General features: G+C 39.4%; 1 protein-coding gene across 1 annotated transcript in view; it reads right to left on the reverse strand.

Moving 5' to 3' along the window:
- Window positions 1-18,741, reverse strand: part of LOC106082728 (novel acetylcholine receptor chaperone) — a 29,495-nt gene extending 10,754 nt beyond the window's left edge. The window contains exon 1 of the mRNA XM_013245430.2: window positions 18,019-18,741. Coding sequence (XP_013100884.1) covers window positions 18,019-18,138 — 120 coding nt within the window. The 5' untranslated portion in view covers window positions 18,139-18,741. The remainder of the gene's footprint in view (window positions 1-18,018) is intronic.
- Window positions 18,742-20,360: the final 1,619 nt, after the last annotated feature.

The raw sequence follows: 20,360 nt of genomic DNA on the forward strand, positions 1-20,360 counted from the left end.
TGTACCCACCACTGCGTTCTCTGTCTGTGGTAGATCAGATGTGAACAAGATATATAAGATTGGGCCCATCACACTCCCCTGTGGTACCCCAGCTCTGACAGATTTTAAATCACTCATTTCATCGGCCTCTTGGACGAAGAACATTCTTTTTTGAATATATGATTTAATTAATAGATAGTAATTTATTGGAAGAAGTTTCCTTGCCTTGTAGAGAAGACCCTCATGCCATACCTTGTCAAAGGCTTGCGAGATGTCTAAAAATGCGGAAGTACAGTACTGCTTTGATTCAAATGCAGAATTTATGGTTTCCACTAATCTGTGGATTTGTTCAGTAGTCCCGTGATTCTTTCTAAATCCGAATTGATGATTTGGTATCAAGTTATTTTCCTCAATTATTGGCATTAGTCTCTTAAGAAATAGAGATTCGAATACCTTTGAAATTATTGGCAGTAGGCTTATTGGTCGATATGATTTGACTTGATCGGATGGTTTTCCAGTTTTCTGGATCATTGTGACTTGGGCAACTTTCCATTGGGGCGGAATGAAGCAGCGCTTTAAACAGGCATTGAATATGAACGTAATGAAGTCAGTACCTTCTTTAGGGAGTTCTTTGAGTATTTTAGGGGTTATTAAGTCATAGCCAGGAGCCTTACCAGGTTTTAGAATCTTTATTGCATGTGAGACTTCGGCTTTTGAAATTTTCTTTATTGGCAGGTCAAGCTGATGAGGTTCATTTAAGAAAGTTTCCAAGCATTTGGGCGGTTCTTCCGAGCTATTTGGGGTGAAAACATCGTATAAATGATTGGCAAATGTGTAGGCTTTTTCTAAGTTGCTTTTTGTCCACGAGTTACCAGACTTTCGAATTGGGTAATTGATTTTTGGCTCATTTTTGAGTTTTTTCGTGATTTTCCATAGAGAATAGTCTGTTGACTTTGTTGGCCCAAGATTTTGGATTTCTTGTTCAATATGGTTATTATCTACGCATTTTAATAACTTTTGCAAATCTGCAGTTGCTTTATTAAGTTTTCGTTTGTTCTCTGGTGATTTTGTTTTTTGCCAACGTTTTTTCGCCTTGCGCTTTTCTTTAACTTTTCTCTGTATAAAGGCAGGGTATTTGTATGAATCTATGAAACTTTTCTTGGGTGTAGAGTTCCATGAAGCGCTCTGTATAGTTTGCACTAGGTGGTCTACGGCGTAAGAAATGTCTTGATCTGATTTTAAAGGTAAATTTTGATGTAATGTTTTGCTGACTAGGTAACGAAAATAATGCCAGTTAGTCTTATTATTGTGAAGTTTACATTTTTGATCTTGGGGTATATGCTGTGCGTGCAATGATAGAAAGACTGGTGTGTGATCAGAAGACAGATCGTGGCTTGAAAAACATTTTTCGGAGCCAGCTGAAATCCCTTTGGAAACGCAGAAATCTATAAGATCTGGGGTTTTATTCAGATCTGACGGCCAATATGTTGGAGAATATGGTGAAATAACCCGAAGATTAAGTTCTTTTATAGCCCAGTATAACTGTCGGCCTTTCGGCGTATTAAGACGTGATCCCCATATTGTGTGCTTGGCATTGTAGTCTCCACAAGCTATGAATTTGCTTCCTAATGTCTTAAAGAAATTAATATAATTTTCTTTTTTGATGGTATGTTTTGGTGGACTATAGATTGATGACACTGTTAAAGGTCCTTGCATGCTTTCTACTATGATGTTTGTTGCCTGAATTATATCGGAGCTGTAGTGGGTTCCTTGGTGATGCTTAATGGATTGCTTTATCAAGATTCCTGAACCACCACGTGCCATTCCAGATGGGTGCATAACGTGGTAAAAATCGTATTGGGGGATACAAAAGTGATGCTTGCTGGTAAAATGTGTCTCTGACACAAGAAGTATGTCTATTTGATTAGAAGACAAAAAGTTTTTCACTTCTAAGGTATGTTGTGCCAGACCGTTGGCATTCCAGAACACTATATTAAGAAAGTTCATTATTAGATTTGTGTTAATTTTGAAGTTAGACTCATAAGAAGGCTTGTCATCTGCTGCATAAGTGTTCCTAAATTGCTTAACATTTCATGTATTTCGGATACTTGCGGACTTCGATCCGTTTGAAGATTTTGTGGCTGAATTTGGGTGTTTTGTTGTGAGGTTTGCGGAAAATCTGTTCTTCTAGCAGCGCTTGAATATGTGGGGTTCGTCGTCAAAGTTCGGGTTTCAGGCTGTTGACTCTCTCTCGTGTTTCTAAGAGAGGGGTAATGTTGGGAGTAAATTTGCTTATAAATTGAACATCCTTTATAATTTGCTGGGTGATTACCATTACATAAGGCGCACTTTACCTCGTCTGCCCAGTTTTTGCGTTCGCATGATTTTGATTCATGGTGTCCAGCACACTTAATGCAGACTGATTTTTTCTTGCAATATGACTTTGTATGGCCGTATTGTTGACAGTTTGAGCATTGAGGGACTATTTTCTTAGGACGCGGAGGCTCAAATCTAATAACGCATGACATAAGTTTTGTTACGGAATATATATCTTTATTGTTGGGCTTGGTGCTCAATTCGACCTCAAACAGAGGAAGCGGAACCTTTGTATAACGACTTCTTATATTCCATATATTTTTGACTTCATGTCCAAGTTGGGAGAGCTCGTTTTTCAAGTCGTCTATATTTGCTGTTGAGTGCATATTTCGCAAGATTACTTTAAATCCCCTTTCAGATTTTGGTTTGTAAGTAAAGAACTCAGTGTTTTTCTTTTCTAGTTCACCAATAATTTTTTTATAAGTTTCGTGGTCTTTTGGCATTATCTTGACCTGTTCATTTCGCAGGGTTTTTATTTCAAATTGGTTTGGAACAGTTTGTTTTAGCATGGATATTAAAGGTTGTATGTTAGCAACCTTCTCAACAAATATAGGCGGAGGTTTGTAAAGAATTTGAGGCGGATTAGAGTTGGGTTGAGACCCGTCGTCATTATCCAGATCCGCATATTGGTTGGCAGTTTGAGGAGTCTTACTCAACCAATATTTTTGGGTAGTGGCTTGTTTTTTGGTGTTATTATTAATAACATGCTCTGGGCTTTCGTTTGCTCGCTTGTTTCGTCTGACTGTTTGCCATTCGTAGGGCGATGCTACTGCACTGTTGCAGTTTTCGGAAGAATTTGGAGGTTGAGAATCAAAACGACCTATTTCTTGTTGGAGCTCTTCTTCATCTGTCTCAAATGATTCAGTTTGCTTGTTGAGTTTGAACTTTAAAGATTCAACATCTCTTTGGAGTTGACCACAAAGCCTTTCATATCTTTCATTCCTTTCAGACAGTTCGGCGTTTATCTTTTCTAGTTCTTGTAATTTGTTCAAGCGGAAAGAGCCAATGCTGTTGCGGGGGGTTAATGACCCTGTATTCATAGTGTATTTGATCTAACACCGGGTGACTCACGTCGATAATTCAGTACTAGTGTATAGCAAGGACACACACCATTTATACTACATTATCCAACCGATATAGATCTCGACAACTACTTTCAGATGCAACCCTGTTAAATAAGGTGTTGGGTAAATGCAACTCGTAGCCAGTATTTGGGTAGAAGAGAACAGCTGATACCGTCAAATTTATTGACAAAGTATACTGCTGACAGACCGTGATATTTGTCTCTGTTGTTCCTTCCAGTGGATTTTTTTATTAATTTATTGCCTTTGGGCTTAATTTAAAACGAAGTTAATTTGTAAATTGCGTGTAATAAAAAAAAAAAAAAAAAAAAAAAAAAAAAAAAAAAAAAAAAAAAAAAAAAAAAAAAAAAAAAAAAAATGAAAGGTATTTAAAAGCAGAGTACAAATCTGAAATAAGAATTTATTCCTTGGTGTCTCAGGGGCCTCCCCACCCCTTAAAATCCCTCTGCACGGACATGTTTACCGATTGGGACAATATGGGTATCAAACGAAAGGTATTTAAGAGTAGAGTACGAACTTGGTATTCAAATTTCGCCAGAAGTATTCCAAAGGGGTCCCCCCCCCCAAAAAACCCCGCAACATGGGTATAGCATGAAAGATATTTGAAAGATGAGTAGAAATCTGAAATACAAATTTATTCCTTGGTATCTAAGGGGCCTCTACAAACACCCCACAGGCCATATTTACCAATTGGGACAATATGAATATTAAACAAGTAAAAGCGTGCTAAGTTCGGCCGGGCCGAATCTTATATACCCTCCACCATGGATCGCATTTGTCGAGTTCTCTTCCCGGCATGTCTTCTTAGGCAAAACAGGATATAGGAAAAGATTTGCTCTGCTATTAGAGCGATATCAAGATATGGTCCTGTTTGGACCACAATTAAATTATATGTTGGAGACCTGTGTAAAATGTCAGCCAATTCGAATAAGAATTGCGCTCTTTGTGAGCTCAAAAAGTAAAATAGAGAGATCGATTTATATGGGAGCTGTATCGGGCTTTGGTCCGATTCTGATCATAATAAACACGTATGTTGATGGTCATGATAGAATCCGTCGTACAAAATTTCAGGCAAATCGGATAATAATTGCGACCTCTAGAGGCTCAAGAAGTCAAGATTCCAGATCGGTTTATATGGCAGCTATATCAGGTTATGAACCGACTTGTACTTTATTTGCCATAGTTGTTGAAAGTAACAATAAAAAACGTCTTGCGAAATTTCAGCCAAATCGGATAGGAATTACGCCCTCTAGAAGCTCAAGAAGTCAAGTCCCCAGATCTGTTTATATGACAGCTATATCAGGTTATGAACCGATTTGAATCTTATTTGAAACAGTTGTTGAATATCATAACAAAATACTACGTGCCAAAACTCATTCAAATCGGATAGGAATTACGCCCTTTAGAGGCTCAAAAAGTCAAGACCCAAGATCGGTTTATATGACAGCTATATAAGGTTATGGACCGATTTCAACCATACTTGGCACAGTTGTTGGATATCGTAACAAAACACGTCGTGCAAAATTTCATTCCAATCGGATAAGAATTGCGCACTCTAGAGGCTCAAGAAGTCAAGACCCAAGATCGGTTTATATGGCAGCTATATCAGGTTATGGACCGATTTGAACCATACTTGGCACAGTTGTTAGATATAATAACAAAACACGTCGTGCAAAATTTCATTCCAATCGGATAAGAATTGCGCCTTCTAGAGGCTCAAGAAATCAAGACCCAAGATCGGTTTATATAGCAGCTATGTCAGGTTATGGACCGATTTGAACCATACTTGGCACACTTGTTGGATATCATAACAAAACACGTCGTGCAAAATTTCATTCCAATCGGATAAGAATTGCGCACTCTAGAGGCTCAAGAAGTCAAGACCCAAGATCGGTTTATATGGCAGCTATATCAAAACATGGACCGATATGGCCCATTTACAATACCAACCGACCTACACTAATAAGAAGTATTTGTGCAAAATTTCAAGCGGCTAGATTTACTCCTTCGGAAGTTAGCGTGCTTTCGACAGACAGACGGACGGACGGACATGGCTAGATCGACATAAAATTTCACGACGATCAAGAATATATATACTTTATAGGGTCTCAGACGAATATTTCGAGTAGTTACAAACAGAATGACGAAATTAGTATACCCCCCATCTTATGGTGGAGGGTATAATGAAGGGTGTTTGGAAGTTGAGTACACATCTGTTATAAGAGTTTGGTCCAAGGTGGCTCCGGGGCCTCCCCAACCCCGAAGTATTCCAAAGGGGTCCCCCACCCTCAAAAAAACCCGCAACATGGGTATAGCATGAAAGGTATTTGAAAGATGGGTAGAAATCTGAAATACAAATTTATTCCTTGGTGTCTAAGGGGCCTCTACAAACACCCCACAGGCCATATTTACCAATTGGGTCAATATGAATATTAAATGAAGGGTGTTTGGAAGTTGAGTACACATCTGTTATAAGAGTTTGGTCCAAGGTGGCTCCGGGGCCTCCCCAACCCCAAAACCTCTTAAACCGGCATGAACAAAACCTCTTAAACGGGCATGAATATATATGTCAATAGAGTTCGAATATAATGTTGATATAAGGATTCAAGAATCTGGGTCACGTCCAGCTGTCCGACCATTCAGCAGGACATGTATAACGCGATAATAAAATACTGAAATAAATCTACTTTTGGGTCTTAGCGTCGGAGGGAGCGACCCTCTCCTCTCAATAAACACAACACGAAACTGTCATGGAGGACGACCGAGAATATATTGTACTCAAATGAAAGCTTGTGTCAGAGTGCAATCCCCTTCTCCCTATCCTACCCAAGAAAAAGGAATTAAAAAGTAATATATGAAGGCCGATTAGACCTACAAAAATGCAAATTTTGTCCATGAACATTCCACTAAGGAACAGGGGCAAACTTCTCACATATCAGTGAGTACGGTCCGATTCAAGTTTTAAGCTCAATGATAAGGGGCCTCCTTTTTATAGCCGAGTCCGAACGGCGTGCCGCATAGTACCTCACAAATGTTGCCAGCATTAGGGGGGGAAAACCACCGTTGAACATTTTTTTCTGATGGTCTCGCCAGGATTCGAACCCAAGCGTTCAGCGTCATAGGCGGACATGCTAACCTCTGCGCTACGGTGGCCTCCGGGAGGGAGGACCTACGGATCTTTAAAAATGTGCATTCCCAAGTGGTAGCTTTGAAATATGATTTTGAATGTAGATAACCAAAACAAAAAAAAACAAGTAAAAGCATGCTAAGTTCGGTCAGGCCGAATCTTATATAACCTCCACCATGGATCGCATTTGTCGAGTTCTTTTCTCGGCATTTCTTTTAAGGGAAAACAGGATATAAGAAAAGATTTGCTCCGCTATTAGGGCGACATCAAGATATGGTCCGGTTTGAACCACAATTAAATTATATGTTGGAGACCTGTGTAAAATGTCAGCCAATTCGAATAAGAATTGCGCCCTTTGGGGCTCAAGAAGTAAAATAGAGAGATCGATTTATATGGGAGCTGTATCGGGCTATAGACTGATTCAAATCATAATAAACACGTATGTTGACGGTCATGAGAGAATCCGTCGTACAAAATTTCAGGTAAATCGGATAATAATTGCGACCTCTAGAGGCTCAAAAAGTCAAGATCCCATATCGGTTTATAAGGCAGCTATATCAGGTTATGAACCGATTTGAACCATACTTGGCACAGTTGTTGTATATTATAACAAAACACGTCTTGCAAAATTTTAGCCAAATCGGATAGGAATTGCGCCCTCTAGAAGCTCAAGAAGTCAAGTCCCCAGATCTGTTTATATGACAGCTATATCAGGTTTTGGACCGATTTGAACCATACTTGGCACAGTTGTTGGATATCATAACAAAACACGTCGTGCAAAATTTCATTCTAATCGGAAAAGAATTGCGCACTCTAGAGGCTCAAGAAGTCAAGACCCAAGATCGGTTTATATGGCAGCTATATCAAAACATGGACCAATATGGCCCATTTACAATACCAACCGACCTATACTAATAAGAAGTATTTGTGCAAATTTCAAGCGGCTAGCTTTACTCCTTCGGAAGTTAGCGTGCTTTCGACAGACAGACGGACGGACGGACATGGCTAGATCGACATAAAATGTCGCGACGATCAAGAATATATATACTTTATGGGGTCTCAGAATAATATTTCGAGTAGTTACAAACAGAATGACGAAATTAGTATAGCCCCCATCCTATGGTGGAGGGTATACAAATTAATTAGTGTGAATCTGAACGAGACCCGTTGCCCTGAATATCTTGTTGGTCACCTTCAAAATGCTTGACATTATAGGGCCCAAACAAATCGTGCTCTAGCACGATGCTGAAATTATTTCAGGTTCTGCCCCCCAAACTCCCTTCAAACCGGCCATGTTTGCCTAAGATGACAAAAAGGGCTGTCAGCCAACACGCAGGGGATGTCCCCTATGAATGCAGTGCATTGCGTTGGTGAGAGGAAATTAGGAATTGGAGGGGGTTAAAAGGATGTAGTACTTATTGACATTTGTCTTTAGTCCTTGGATGTCAAAGTGGGTGGTTGATATATAATTTTGAGGCCAAGTGTTTGGCGATCCTCTCACCCCATACACTCTTCCCTAAACCAATGGCTATTGGAGCTCAATTATAAGAAATTTGAGAGTAGAGCACAATGCTGATATATTTTGGTGCTTGGTTGGCCGTCCCACCCTATGACAACAAGGCCAAGTGTTTCAGGTACGCCTCACCTAAACTCCCCCTTAAACCACACATATATATTCGGAATATAGCAATATGTAGCCCAAATGTGAATTTTGGGAGTAGGGTATGCATTTGATATCCACTTTCCACTTTCGAGCCAAAGGGTTTGACTACTCCAATCCACCACCAAAACCAAGAGAATGAAGTAGATCTAATATCCAAACTTTAATGGGCGGACTCCCCCCTTATCTTACTTTCAAAAACTCTAGATCTCGCTGATGGGTGGAGCAATTTCAAAATTTAGTTTGTTTATAATAACTCAAAAACAAAAATTTGGTACCTTTATACAGGATGGGATATCCAGGGTTGCCCGCTTAATGGAAATACAAACCAATAAAGATAATATGGGACTCAAGTAAAAAAGTATTTGAAACTAGAGAACGAATCGCATCCAGCTTGATGTTAAGAAAATCCTCAATAGGTTTTATGGTCAGCATCGCTTTTAATAGCTCAAATACTGAAGGCAATCTAGGACAATTGTTTAAACAATTAAAACATTATTGTCAACATTTTCAAATGGACACATAATTCAATCTCAAAACAAGGTAATTCTCTATTTATTGTACACTGTTTTCATTTTTAAAGTGAATACTTTAAAGCATTGCCTGCCTGCCATAAAAACAAGCAATGCAGATGAGTAGCTTCCGAATGTTTGCCGCGCTACTTAGAGAGCCACGCAAGAAATCATACAGATGTGCAAATACTTTCGTAATCAAAGTGAAATTAAAATTTTTAAAATTTATTGATTTCATCTTTCAATAGCTTGCTCAGAACGTCCCATATGTGGGATGAATTGGCGACTTGCAAATCCATTGTGTGCATGCATACACAAGTAAGAAAATTCATATGTGCAATTTGTACAATTAATAAAAGAAATAAAATGATTGAAGGAATTTCAATTCACCCTCTCATTTTGAGGGCAACAGCATTATATTTGTATATAAATAAACATTTTATTACCTTCTAGCTGGGTTGTTTGCTAAATAATTTTTGTTTATAAATTAAATAAGAAATCGTTCCACAATGGGCCATCCGCCTATATACGCGCGAAACGGCAAACGAAACAATCGGCAAACATATTCGGTAAACATAATCATTGTGGTCTCCGAGAAGCGCAAAACGCTTCGGAGGTCGTGAAATGTTTGGCCTTTAAAACAACTCTTGGGCAATGTTTAAGAGCACACTTTGATTCTCTTTGTATACATACTTAGCGGTTTATTGTTTATAATCAATAACATTTTTGAGGTAGTCATTTCTGTGCTGTTCTTTATGTGATTTTTTTTTATTATCACACGGCCTATATTCTGACGTACTTTGTTCCAATGTATCTGAGGGAATATAAGAAATTATAACACCAATTTGCCAGATGTACTATGTTCAATAAATTTTAAAAATTGTGAATATTTAAAATGAATGAAAGCAGTATAGCAGCACATTTGTCCAATTTTTTTAAATGAAAATATTCATATACAATTGAATGTTAAACATATACAAAATACATAAACACACATAAGTATTTGGTAGACCTGGTCCGGCAGATCATAACAATAAATAAAACCAGTAAGGAAGGGCAAAAGTCAGGCAGTGCCGACTAAATAATACCCTACACCTACCCTATAAGTACAATGTGGGAGCTATATCCAATTCTGAACCTCGGTGGATGTTTTCAGATGAGTTATTAAACAGCCCGTATCAAATTCAGAGCAAATATGTTGAAACTGTAATGACTAAGGATAACAAATGAGCACTTTATTGGAATATTTCTCAAAATCGGACCGACATATATATGGAAGCTATATCTAAATCTGAACCGATTTGGAGCAAACTTCTCAGACATTGTGGTAGTTGGTGAGGAAAGTTTTAGTTTTGGCAAGATTGGTCAATAAATGCGCTTGCAGTGGCTCTAGAAGTGAAAATCGAGCGATATACATATATGGCAGCTATACCTAAATTTGAACCGATTTCTATGAAATTCGCCAGTAATATCGAGAGTCAAGAGAAAATCTTTTGTACCGAATTTCAAGAGAATCGATTAAAAAATGAGCACTTTCTTGCAATATTTCTCAAAATCGGATGAACATATATATGAGATCTATATCTTAATCTGAACCGATTATCCAGTAATATCGAGAAAATCCTTTTTGCCAAATTTCGAGAGAATCGGTTAACAAAAGATCATTTTATTGCAATATTACTGCAAATCGGACGAACATATGTATGGGAGCTATATCCAAATCTGAATCGATTTGTTCCAATTTGAATAGGCTTCGCCTCTAGGTCGAAAAACATGCCTGTACCAAATTTTGTACACAAATTAACCTGTACAGACGGTCAGACAAATCGAATCAGAAAGTGATTCTGAGTCGATCGGTATACTTATAAATGGGCCTATCTCTCTTCCTTTTGGGTGTTACAAAGTAATTCACTAAGTTATAATGTCCTGTACCACAGTAGTGGTGTAGGGTATAACAAGCAATAGCCTCTTAGAAAAATACTGATACAAAATGATAATCTTCCGGAATAAGTTGAAAACCAACAGGTCGATAGCGTTAATGGAGCCCCCAAGATAAAAAAGTTTCTCTCAAAAACCCATGTCCAAACAGAAACTTTAGTATACGAAATGGGAGTGAGAGCAGAGACAACAACTTTTGATGAAACCCCATTTTCCACAGTATACGACGGGACTCAGGAAGACACTGGAATCTTGGAATAATGATGTTGATCAAAGATTTATAATTAAGGAATTTATGGTGAAGGAAGCCTTGAGGGGCTTCAAACCATTTAAGTCACCCGGACCTGATGAAATATCTCCGGCGTTACTACAGAAAGAGGCAGACTATCTGGCGCCCCACCAAGCCAATATATTCACAGCGTGCCTGGGACTTCCATATACTCCAAAAGCCTGGCAGGAGGCAAGGGTGGTATTTATAATCAAGCCCGGCAAGGCAAATTATGTGACACCAAAGGCCTACAGACCCATAAGCCTTACGTCCTTCCTACTCAAAACCATGGAACGTATTGTGGATACCATGACAAAGAGTAGGATATCCAGCGAACTGCTCGAATACAAACAGCATGTCTATATCAAGGTAAGGTCGGTGGAGACTGCCCTGCACGGAGCGACACACTAATCCAATCCTTAGACCAGTACTGGGTGGACCCGGTCCTTGAAAATTCCAAATTTCGCCCATGAACATCCACTAAGGCAAACTTCTCAGTTCGATTCAAGTTTTAAGCTCAACGATAAGGGGCCTCCTTTTTATAGCCGAGTCCGAACGGCGTGCCACAGTGCGATACCTCTTTGGAGAGAAGTTTTACATGGCATAGTACCTCACATGTACCATTAGGAGGGGAAAACCACCGCTGAAAATTTTTTCTGCCGGTCTCGTGAAGATTCGAACCCAGGCGCTCAGCGTCATTGGCGGACATGCTAACCTCTGCGCTACGGTTGCCTCCTTAGAGACTGGATTAACCATATGCTAAGAAATAAGTGGATAAATTGTCTGTCCCATGACATAAATATAAGGGAGAATGTGGCACAAGGCACGCCACTACTATGGGTGACCAACATAAATTACCTATTACGGATGCTGACTGAGAAGGGATTTAAGACGATGTTATTAAACTTCTAAGGGGTACGAATCCGAACCAGCTATGCAGAAGGGCCGAAATGGTCTTGCATATGGCTAGACCCAGAGGTCTCAATGTTAACCCAGAGAAGACTGAAATATGCCTGTTCACGAGGAAGACGAAGGTAGGCCAATTTAACGCACCACGTTTCATCAATAAGACGATTTTGATATCTGACAAGATCAAATAATTAGGGATGATCTTGGACAGGAAAATGAATTGGAAGTGTCACATTCAGGAGCGTACTGAGAAGGCTCACAGATGTTGGGCTCGTAAGCTCGAAATGGGGCCTGAATCCGAGGATGGTCCACTGGCTCTACAGGAGCGTGATTAGAACAATACTTACTATTGCCTCAGTAGTTTGGTGGACTGCTATGGTGAAAAAGTTCAATATAAGGACCATACAAAAGGTTCAGAGAACATGTTTTCTTGGCATAGGTGGACAATGAGTACCACGCTCACAAGGGCACTGGAGACTATTCTAGATATCCGACCCATTGACATGCAGATTAAATGTGAGGCAGTCACTGCGGCTATGAGACTTAAGCCGGCGGGAGAATGGATTGAGGATGGAAGCAGAGTAAGGGGGAATGAAACCTGTTAACCTGAAGACGTTCGGGTCGACGGAGTCCGAGTTAATTGCGTGGGCGACGAATGCGCATTTAACACTGTGGAACAGCGAAACGGTCGGTAGGACGGCGAAAATCCTATGGGGGATCCAGATCAGGTGAAGACAAGGCTATTACTGAAGGGAAGTAAGAAGTAAGTCAATATAGCTTTTGATATCATTACGGGGCACATAGGACCACGAGTTCACTTATATAAAATCGGTGCGGAAAATAATAGCATATGTAGGGCATGGGGGAAGATGTTGGAGTATTTCCTTTGTCATTGCCCGGCTTTGACATTTTTATCTTTACCAGAATAGATGGTGGTGGGTCCCCAAGATTCAATCCGGCTGAACTTAGCACGCTTTTAAGTTAAGATAGTAAGTTGAAAAAGAAAAATGTTTCATAAAATAATAATTAGATAGTCAATTATGAAGAAATATAAGAATCTATTAGCTATCAAAATTTTAAACAGATGGTCATGTCCGTTAGTAAATTTATGGCTGGTATTGTATCCCCAACTAACTGTCGGTGTCTTTTGGCAGCGAAAGCCAGGCAATGACTTAGTATATGATCCAACGTTTCATCCCCACATGCCCTTAAAATTACATCACTTGCCGCACCTGTTTTGCATAAGTGAGCTTGTAGTCATATGTGTCCCGTTATGACACCAAAAGCTATACTGACCTCCTTCTTACATCCTTTCAGTAATAGACTCGTCTTCTCATGATCTGGATCTCGACATAGTATTTTCGCCGTCCTACCTACCGTTTTACTTTTTTACAGGCTTGCATCCGCTTTCGTAGCCCACGACCTTAACTCGGATTGCGTCGTCCCGGGTTAACAAGTTTATTGACGGCAGTCCTCTGGCCTCCACTGCCAAATCGTCCGCTCTTTTATTCCTCCTTACTCCGCTATGGCCCTGTACCCAAGCAATGGGGATGAGGCCATCCCCAGAGAAGGCGTTAATTTCCTTCTTATACTGTTCACTAATCGTGACCTTATCGTCCTGGTTGTTGTTATCCTGATGACAAGTTTACTGTCTATAAGGATGTTCACACTTGTAGTCCTAGCGTTAACACCACACCAATTGTGCCAGGGCTTGGCCCAACTTATTAATGTTGGTACTACCCCACGAAATGTGGTGAGAGTTCGCATCGTACCCTATTAGTAACTCATTTTCTGTCTTTCCTCACCAGCCGTTGCAGCTCCGACGTAGGTGGAGGTGTCGGAGAGTCGTAAGGCAGATAAGTGATGCCACCGTCTCCCTGTCTCCCTGCGTCCGACGTTGACAACTCTGGGGAAAATTGCAAATTTTGCCCATCAACATTCCATTAAGGAACAGGGGCAAACTTCTAACATATCAATGAACGCTGTCCTATTCAAGTTAAAGCTCAATTATAAGGAGCCTCCTTTTCAAAGCCGATTCCGAACGGCGTGCCACAATGCGACATCTCTTTGGGGAGAAGTTTTACATGGCTGCCATACCGAATGGTACGGTACCTCACAAATGTCGCCAGCATTAGGAGGCGATAACCAACGCTGATATATACTAATTTCATCATTCTGTTTGTAACTCCTTTAAATATTCATCGAAGACCCCGTAAAGTATATATATTCTTGATCGTCATGATATTTTAAGTCGATCTAGCCATGTCCGTCCGTCTGTCCGTCTGTCCGCCCGTCCGTCAGTCTGTCGAAAGCACGCTATCTTTCGAAGGAGTAAAGCTAGACGCTTGAAATTTTGCACAAATACTTTCTATTAGTGTAGGTCAGTTGGGATTGTAAATGGGCCAAATCGGTCCATGTTTTGATGTAGCTGCCATATAAACCGATCTTGGGTCTTGACTTCTTGGGCTTCTAGAGGGCGCAATTCTTATCCGATTTAGCTGAAATTTTGAGTGAGGTGTTTTGTTGTGACTTTCAACGAGTGTTCTAAGTATGGTTCAAATCGGTCAATTATCTGATATAGCTGCCGTATCAACCGATCTTGGATCTTGACTTCTTGAGTCATTAGAGGGCACAATTCGCATCAGATTTGGCTGAAGTTTTGCATGAAGTATTTTGTTATGACTTCCAACAACTGTGCTAAGTATGGTTCAATCGGTCCATAACCTGGCATAGCTGCCACATAATCCGATCTTGGGTCTTGACTTCTTGAGCCTCTAGATGGCGCAAGGCTCCTGGAAAATTTTTTCATAAATAATGATGGAATTTCCTCCTGAATGCAATCAGCAAGTTTTTTTCTTCAATTATTCACGAGAAAGTATTAATTGTCGTCGCGAAAAGCGAACATAGTACTGCCTGATCTCATAAAGTCGGGGTTTAGTTTAATATATCTGCTATATAGACCGTTCTCTAGATTTAAGGTTTTGAGGCAATTAATTGGTCACTTTACACAATCACAATATTCATTTCCGGGAACTGCGGTTCAGATCGGACTATATTTGGATATAGCTGCCCTTAGACCGACTCCCGATTTCCAGTGTGTTCTGGTAGACCCCTACCCATTCCTGTCAAATGTGGTACAGGTCGGACCATATTTGGATATAGCTGCCATATATACCGATCACTCGATATTGTGTAATGAGCCTCTCTAAACCTATTTGTTGAATATCGTCCAGATCGGACCATTTGTAGGTTTGTTTGTTTGTGTGTTTCTTATAGACTCAGAAACGGATGAACCGATTTTATTGAAATTTTCACAGATGGTGCATAATGACCCCGTGGTGAAAATAGGGTACTACATTTTTTGATACCTAAAGGGGAAGGGGGGGGGGCGGACCCTCCCCCTAACCCTAATTTTAAGAAACGCCAGATCTCGGAGATGATTGGTGCGAATTAAGCGAAATTTTGTGTGCTCTCATATAGTACCCTAAAAATAAAAATTTGGTATCCAAATTTCCGATGTGGTGCCTAGGGGGGTTGCCCCACCCTAAAACCTACCAAACATATATTTAGACCAATCACGACAATATGGGACTCAAATGAAAGGTATTTAGGATAAGAAAACGTATCTGATATCCTATTGTCGGACCAAGTGCTAAAGGGACCACCCCAACCCCCAAAACATCCCTAAATCGGATATATTTACCGACCATGGCAATATGGGGCTCAAATGAAAGGTATTTCCGAATAGAATACGAATCTAAAATCCAAATGTGGGACCACGTTTCTGGGAATTCACCCCTACCCCAAAACACCCCCCAAACAGGATTTATTTACTGAACATGGGAATATGGGGCTTAAATAAAAGGTATTTGAGTGTAGAATTCGAATCTGATATCCAAATATGGGACTAAGTGTTTGGAGGCCGCCTCTCCCCAAAAACCTCCCCCAAAGGGGACAAATTTACGACCATAGCAATATGGGGCTCAAATGCAAGGTCTTTAGGAGTAAAGCACGAATCTGATATCAATATTCGGGAAAAGTGTCTATAGGGCCACCCCACCCCCACAACACCACCCAAATAGGAAATATTTGCTGACTATTGCAATATGAAGCTCAAATAAGAGGGTCTTTAGAGTAGAACACGAATCCGTTATATATTTCCAAGGCCAACTCACTGAGTGGCCGCTCATCCCCAAAAACACCCCCAAGCCCATCATGTTTGCAGACTATGGAAATATGGGGCTCAAATTAAAGGTATTTGGGAGTAAACCAAGTATCTGATATCAACATTTGGGAACAACTGTCTAGGGGACGTCCTACCACCATAAGAACCCCCAAATAGGACGTATTTGCTCACCAAGATAATGTGGGTCTTGAAGAGAGTGTAACTAAATATTTATAGTTTTTAGAGCCAATACCCCAAACAAGACATATTTGCTGATTTTTGCAATAAGGAGTTTAAATGAGATTAGAAAGCGAATTTTATATCCAATTTTGAGGCCAATGACAATATGGGGTTCAAATGTATGATATATAGATATATGAGAACAGAGCACGTTGCTGATATATTTTCCGGGCTTAGTTTTTGAGGGACCACCCCAATCCCCAAAATACTCCTAAATCGGGCATACTTACCGACCATGTCAAAGTGAAGCTTAAATGAAAGGTATTGGGGGGTAGAGCAAGAATTGATACCCACTTTCGGGACCAATTTTCTGGGGGTCTACCCCTTTCCCAAAATACCCCAAAAACAGCAATTTTTTACTGACCATCGCAATAAGGGGCTCAAATGAAGGTATTTGGGAGTAGAATATGAATTTGATATCCAAATGTAGGACCATGTATTTTGGGCATCACCCCTTCCCCAAAACACCCCCAAAGAGAAAAAAAATTTTCGACCATGCCAATATCTGGCTCAAATGAAAGGTATTTGAGATTAGAAAACAAATTTAATAACCTATTTTTGGGCCATGTGTTTGGGGGACGACTTATCTTGTAAACTCCCCTAAACCAATGGCAATATGGGGTTTAAATAAAGGGTATTTGAAAGAAGAGCACAATGCTGATATTTTTCCAGGGCCAAGTGTCTGGGGACCACCTCACCCACGAAAACACCCCTAAATCGGATATCATTAGAATATAGGGCTGAAATAAAATATTTTAAGAATGGAGTACACCATACATCGAAACTTAAATTCGTAGACCAATAAAGATCATATGGGATTCGGACAAAGGCAATTATATTGTTAAACTGTTAGTCAAGCGATATAGTATATTTGTAGTATGGTATCTCACTAAAAGCTCTTTAATTGTCGACAATAAATATTCCAAGGAAACTTTTGTTCCATATAAAGTAAAAGAAGGCGCCGCGGAGCGGGCCCGGGTCAGCTAGTATTATACAAACAAAGAATTAATCGTGAGAAAATATTGATTTTCGTCGCGAAAAGCGACCATAGTACTGCCCTAATAAATCCTTAGAATATTTTTTACTCAACATTAAAACATTCTAAATTAAATGTTATAAACCACAGTGTGTATGAATATTAGATTCTTTCTAATATTATGAATAGTGTAAAAATATTTATGTATGTAAAACGTTTACAAATCTTTTTATATCTGTCCACATTGAAGAGCTTTGTCGTTTCCTTGTGTTTTCTTAATATTTTCTTTTTTTCTGGTCATGCATGAATGTCATTGCCTCCACATGGGGAGGTCACTGCTCAAAATGTTGTCAAAAATAAAATAAATTTTATCGCAAAAAATTAAAAGTGTTTTTCTCAAAAATAGAATAACGCATGCACGATGACAAAGACAGCCATTGGCAAGTAATTCCGAGTAAAATCGGAAATATTTGCTCTTTTCCAAAAAACATAAAAAACTTAAACGTTTGTTTACAAACAAACTCTTGGAACATTACGAACAATTTATGACAGCGAAAGTATGGCAGTATTGAGAAAAGAGAACATCAGATGAGCGAGTATTCTTGCTATGCAATGAGAAAGAGAAATTGAGCAAAAAAAGTGACAAGAGGGATGTTGTGATATGTTAGTTGAAATGTTGTATAAGTATAGATACATATGATGCATCTGCTATGCTTCCTACATATGGACACATTGGCATAACTTTTAACTCTGGGGTTATTGATTTTTCACCGAACAGTTTCTTACCAAATCCTTGTACAAATCCTTGCTGATGTGAGGCGTCAGCTTAAGGGTTCCCACGAACACGAAAAACAAGCCCAGAAGAATGGACAAACTTTTCAAAACAATGGTATTTGAAGCGGGCATTTTTATTTGGTTTTTTTTTTCGATTGTTGTCTTATGAATTTCGTTTTTGAGATACTCAATGTGTGAAAACTGTGTGTGTGTGAACTTTTATTATTTCGTTTAAATCACTCAAGGTAACATAATTAATTCAAGTTGAAAGGTTTTTTGTTTTTCAATATGCAATGGAAATTGGAGAATATGCGTCGCGTGAGGGTGTGGAGGTTAGGTGTGTGCTTTCGACTATTATGTTTATGTTGCAAGTTGCTGTGATGCTATTATTTTATGCAAATATTCAGGGAATTTCTTTCTCTAAGGTTTTAAGACGACTGTATATTCGAAAAGTTTTCTCGTTATGCTCTATTTTTAGATTTGTTTGCTATAGATATGATTTAAGTAAAATTTGAAAATACACGCAAATCTCATATATAAGTATGATGATGATGATGAACACAAATATCAAATATGTACAATGTACACTCGGTTAGAGGCAGAGCACACCCCCTCCTTTTTCTATGAAATTAACGGCACTCGCGTTCGAAAGAGACTGCGGCGGAAGGCACAAAATCCATCTGAAGTTGCAGACGACAGCATCCCGAAATCAGCGATTATACGCTCGTACCTTCAAGACCATCTGTCTGCACTCTCTTCGTGGCCAACGGCAACACACTCAGTCATACATATGCTGACCGTTGAGATATTGATGATGTGCGGTGAGCAATGCTTTCGCCGACTTCTTGTGCGCGCCCAACGTGTGTGCTCAATTTTTGGCACCGCGTCAAAGGGAGCAATTGTACTTCGTGCTACTTGCCGAATTATGTATGTCAATACAGTGTTTTGCTTCTGGTAAGTCAACTGGGTGGTTGCTCTGGCATTAATTCACATCTGGCTAATGCAATGGGGTTGTTTTCGACAGTTGGGTTGGTATGAGAGCTCTCGGTAGACCACAGTATTTCACCCTTCTTCTTTTACTGTGAAAATACCTGCGGGTTTGTGTGATGTACACAAATAACCACTGCCACAATAACTAAATAACACAAAGCCACACAACCAACTGCAAATTTGAAGTTTCCTACATTACCCAATAGGACATGTCATTGCAAAACAAGTCATATTGAACAAAAAGTCTTTGGAAAAATCCGAGGAAGGAGCTTCTGTTTAAGACTCTACCCTCAGAGAAATTCTTTAGTAGAAACAGCAAAAAAGTATGCAGTAATAACTAAAAAACAAGTAAAATCGTGCTAAGTTTGGCCGGGTCGAATCTTATATATCCTACACCATGGATCGCATTTGTCGTGTTCTTTTCCCGGTATCTCTTTTTAGGCAAACAAAGGCTAAAAGTTCTTTTCCCGGTATCTCTTTTTAGGCAAACAAGTAAAAGGGCATTAAGTTCGGCCAGGCCGGTTATATAAAAAAACCAACCTCGGGTATATATGAAAACCCCCTGTCGTCACAATCCGGTGAAAATTGGATAATCTATGCACCTAAATTCCATACGGATATTGAGTGGTCTAATAAATATAAATCACTGCTGAATTTTTTTTTTTTAAATTTCAGTAAAATCGGGTAATAAATAAATCTTTTATGAGCTCCAGACCCTTAATCGGCACATCGGTCTATATGACAGCTATATCTAAATACAGTCCGATCTTTATCATATTTGGGTCCTGTACCCACTGTTTAAATTTTCAGCGAAATCGGTTAATAAATAGAGCTTTTATGGGCTAAAGACCCTTTATCGGCAGATCGGTCTATATGGCAGCTATATCTAAATATAGTCCGATCTGAACCATATTTGGGTCCTGTATTAGGAGACGTAAAACTATTTAATGTTTAAAATTTCAGCGAAATCGCCTAAAAACTAAAGCTTTTATGGGTTAGACTCTTTATCTGGAGATCGGTCTATATGGCAGCTATACCAAAATATAGTCTGATTTGATCCATATTTAGGACTGATATCAGATGATAAATAAAGCTTTTATGGGTTTCAGACCCTTTATCGGCAGATCGGTTTATATGGCAGCTATATATAAATACAGTCCCATATGGACCATATTTGGGAGGCCTAAAACTACTCACTGTTTCAAGTTTCAGCGAAATCGGATGAAAAATAAAGCATTTATGGGCATTAGACCCTTTATCGGAAAATCGGTCTATATAGCAGCTATATCCAAATATGGTCCGATTTGGCCCGTTCAAGAATTTCACCAGCGTGAATCAAACATATGTATCTGTGCCAAATTTCA

This window comes from Stomoxys calcitrans, chromosome 3 (genome assembly GCF_963082655.1).
Source record: "Stomoxys calcitrans chromosome 3, idStoCalc2.1, whole genome shotgun sequence".
NCBI classification, from domain to species: Eukaryota; Metazoa; Arthropoda; class Insecta; order Diptera; family Muscidae; genus Stomoxys; species Stomoxys calcitrans.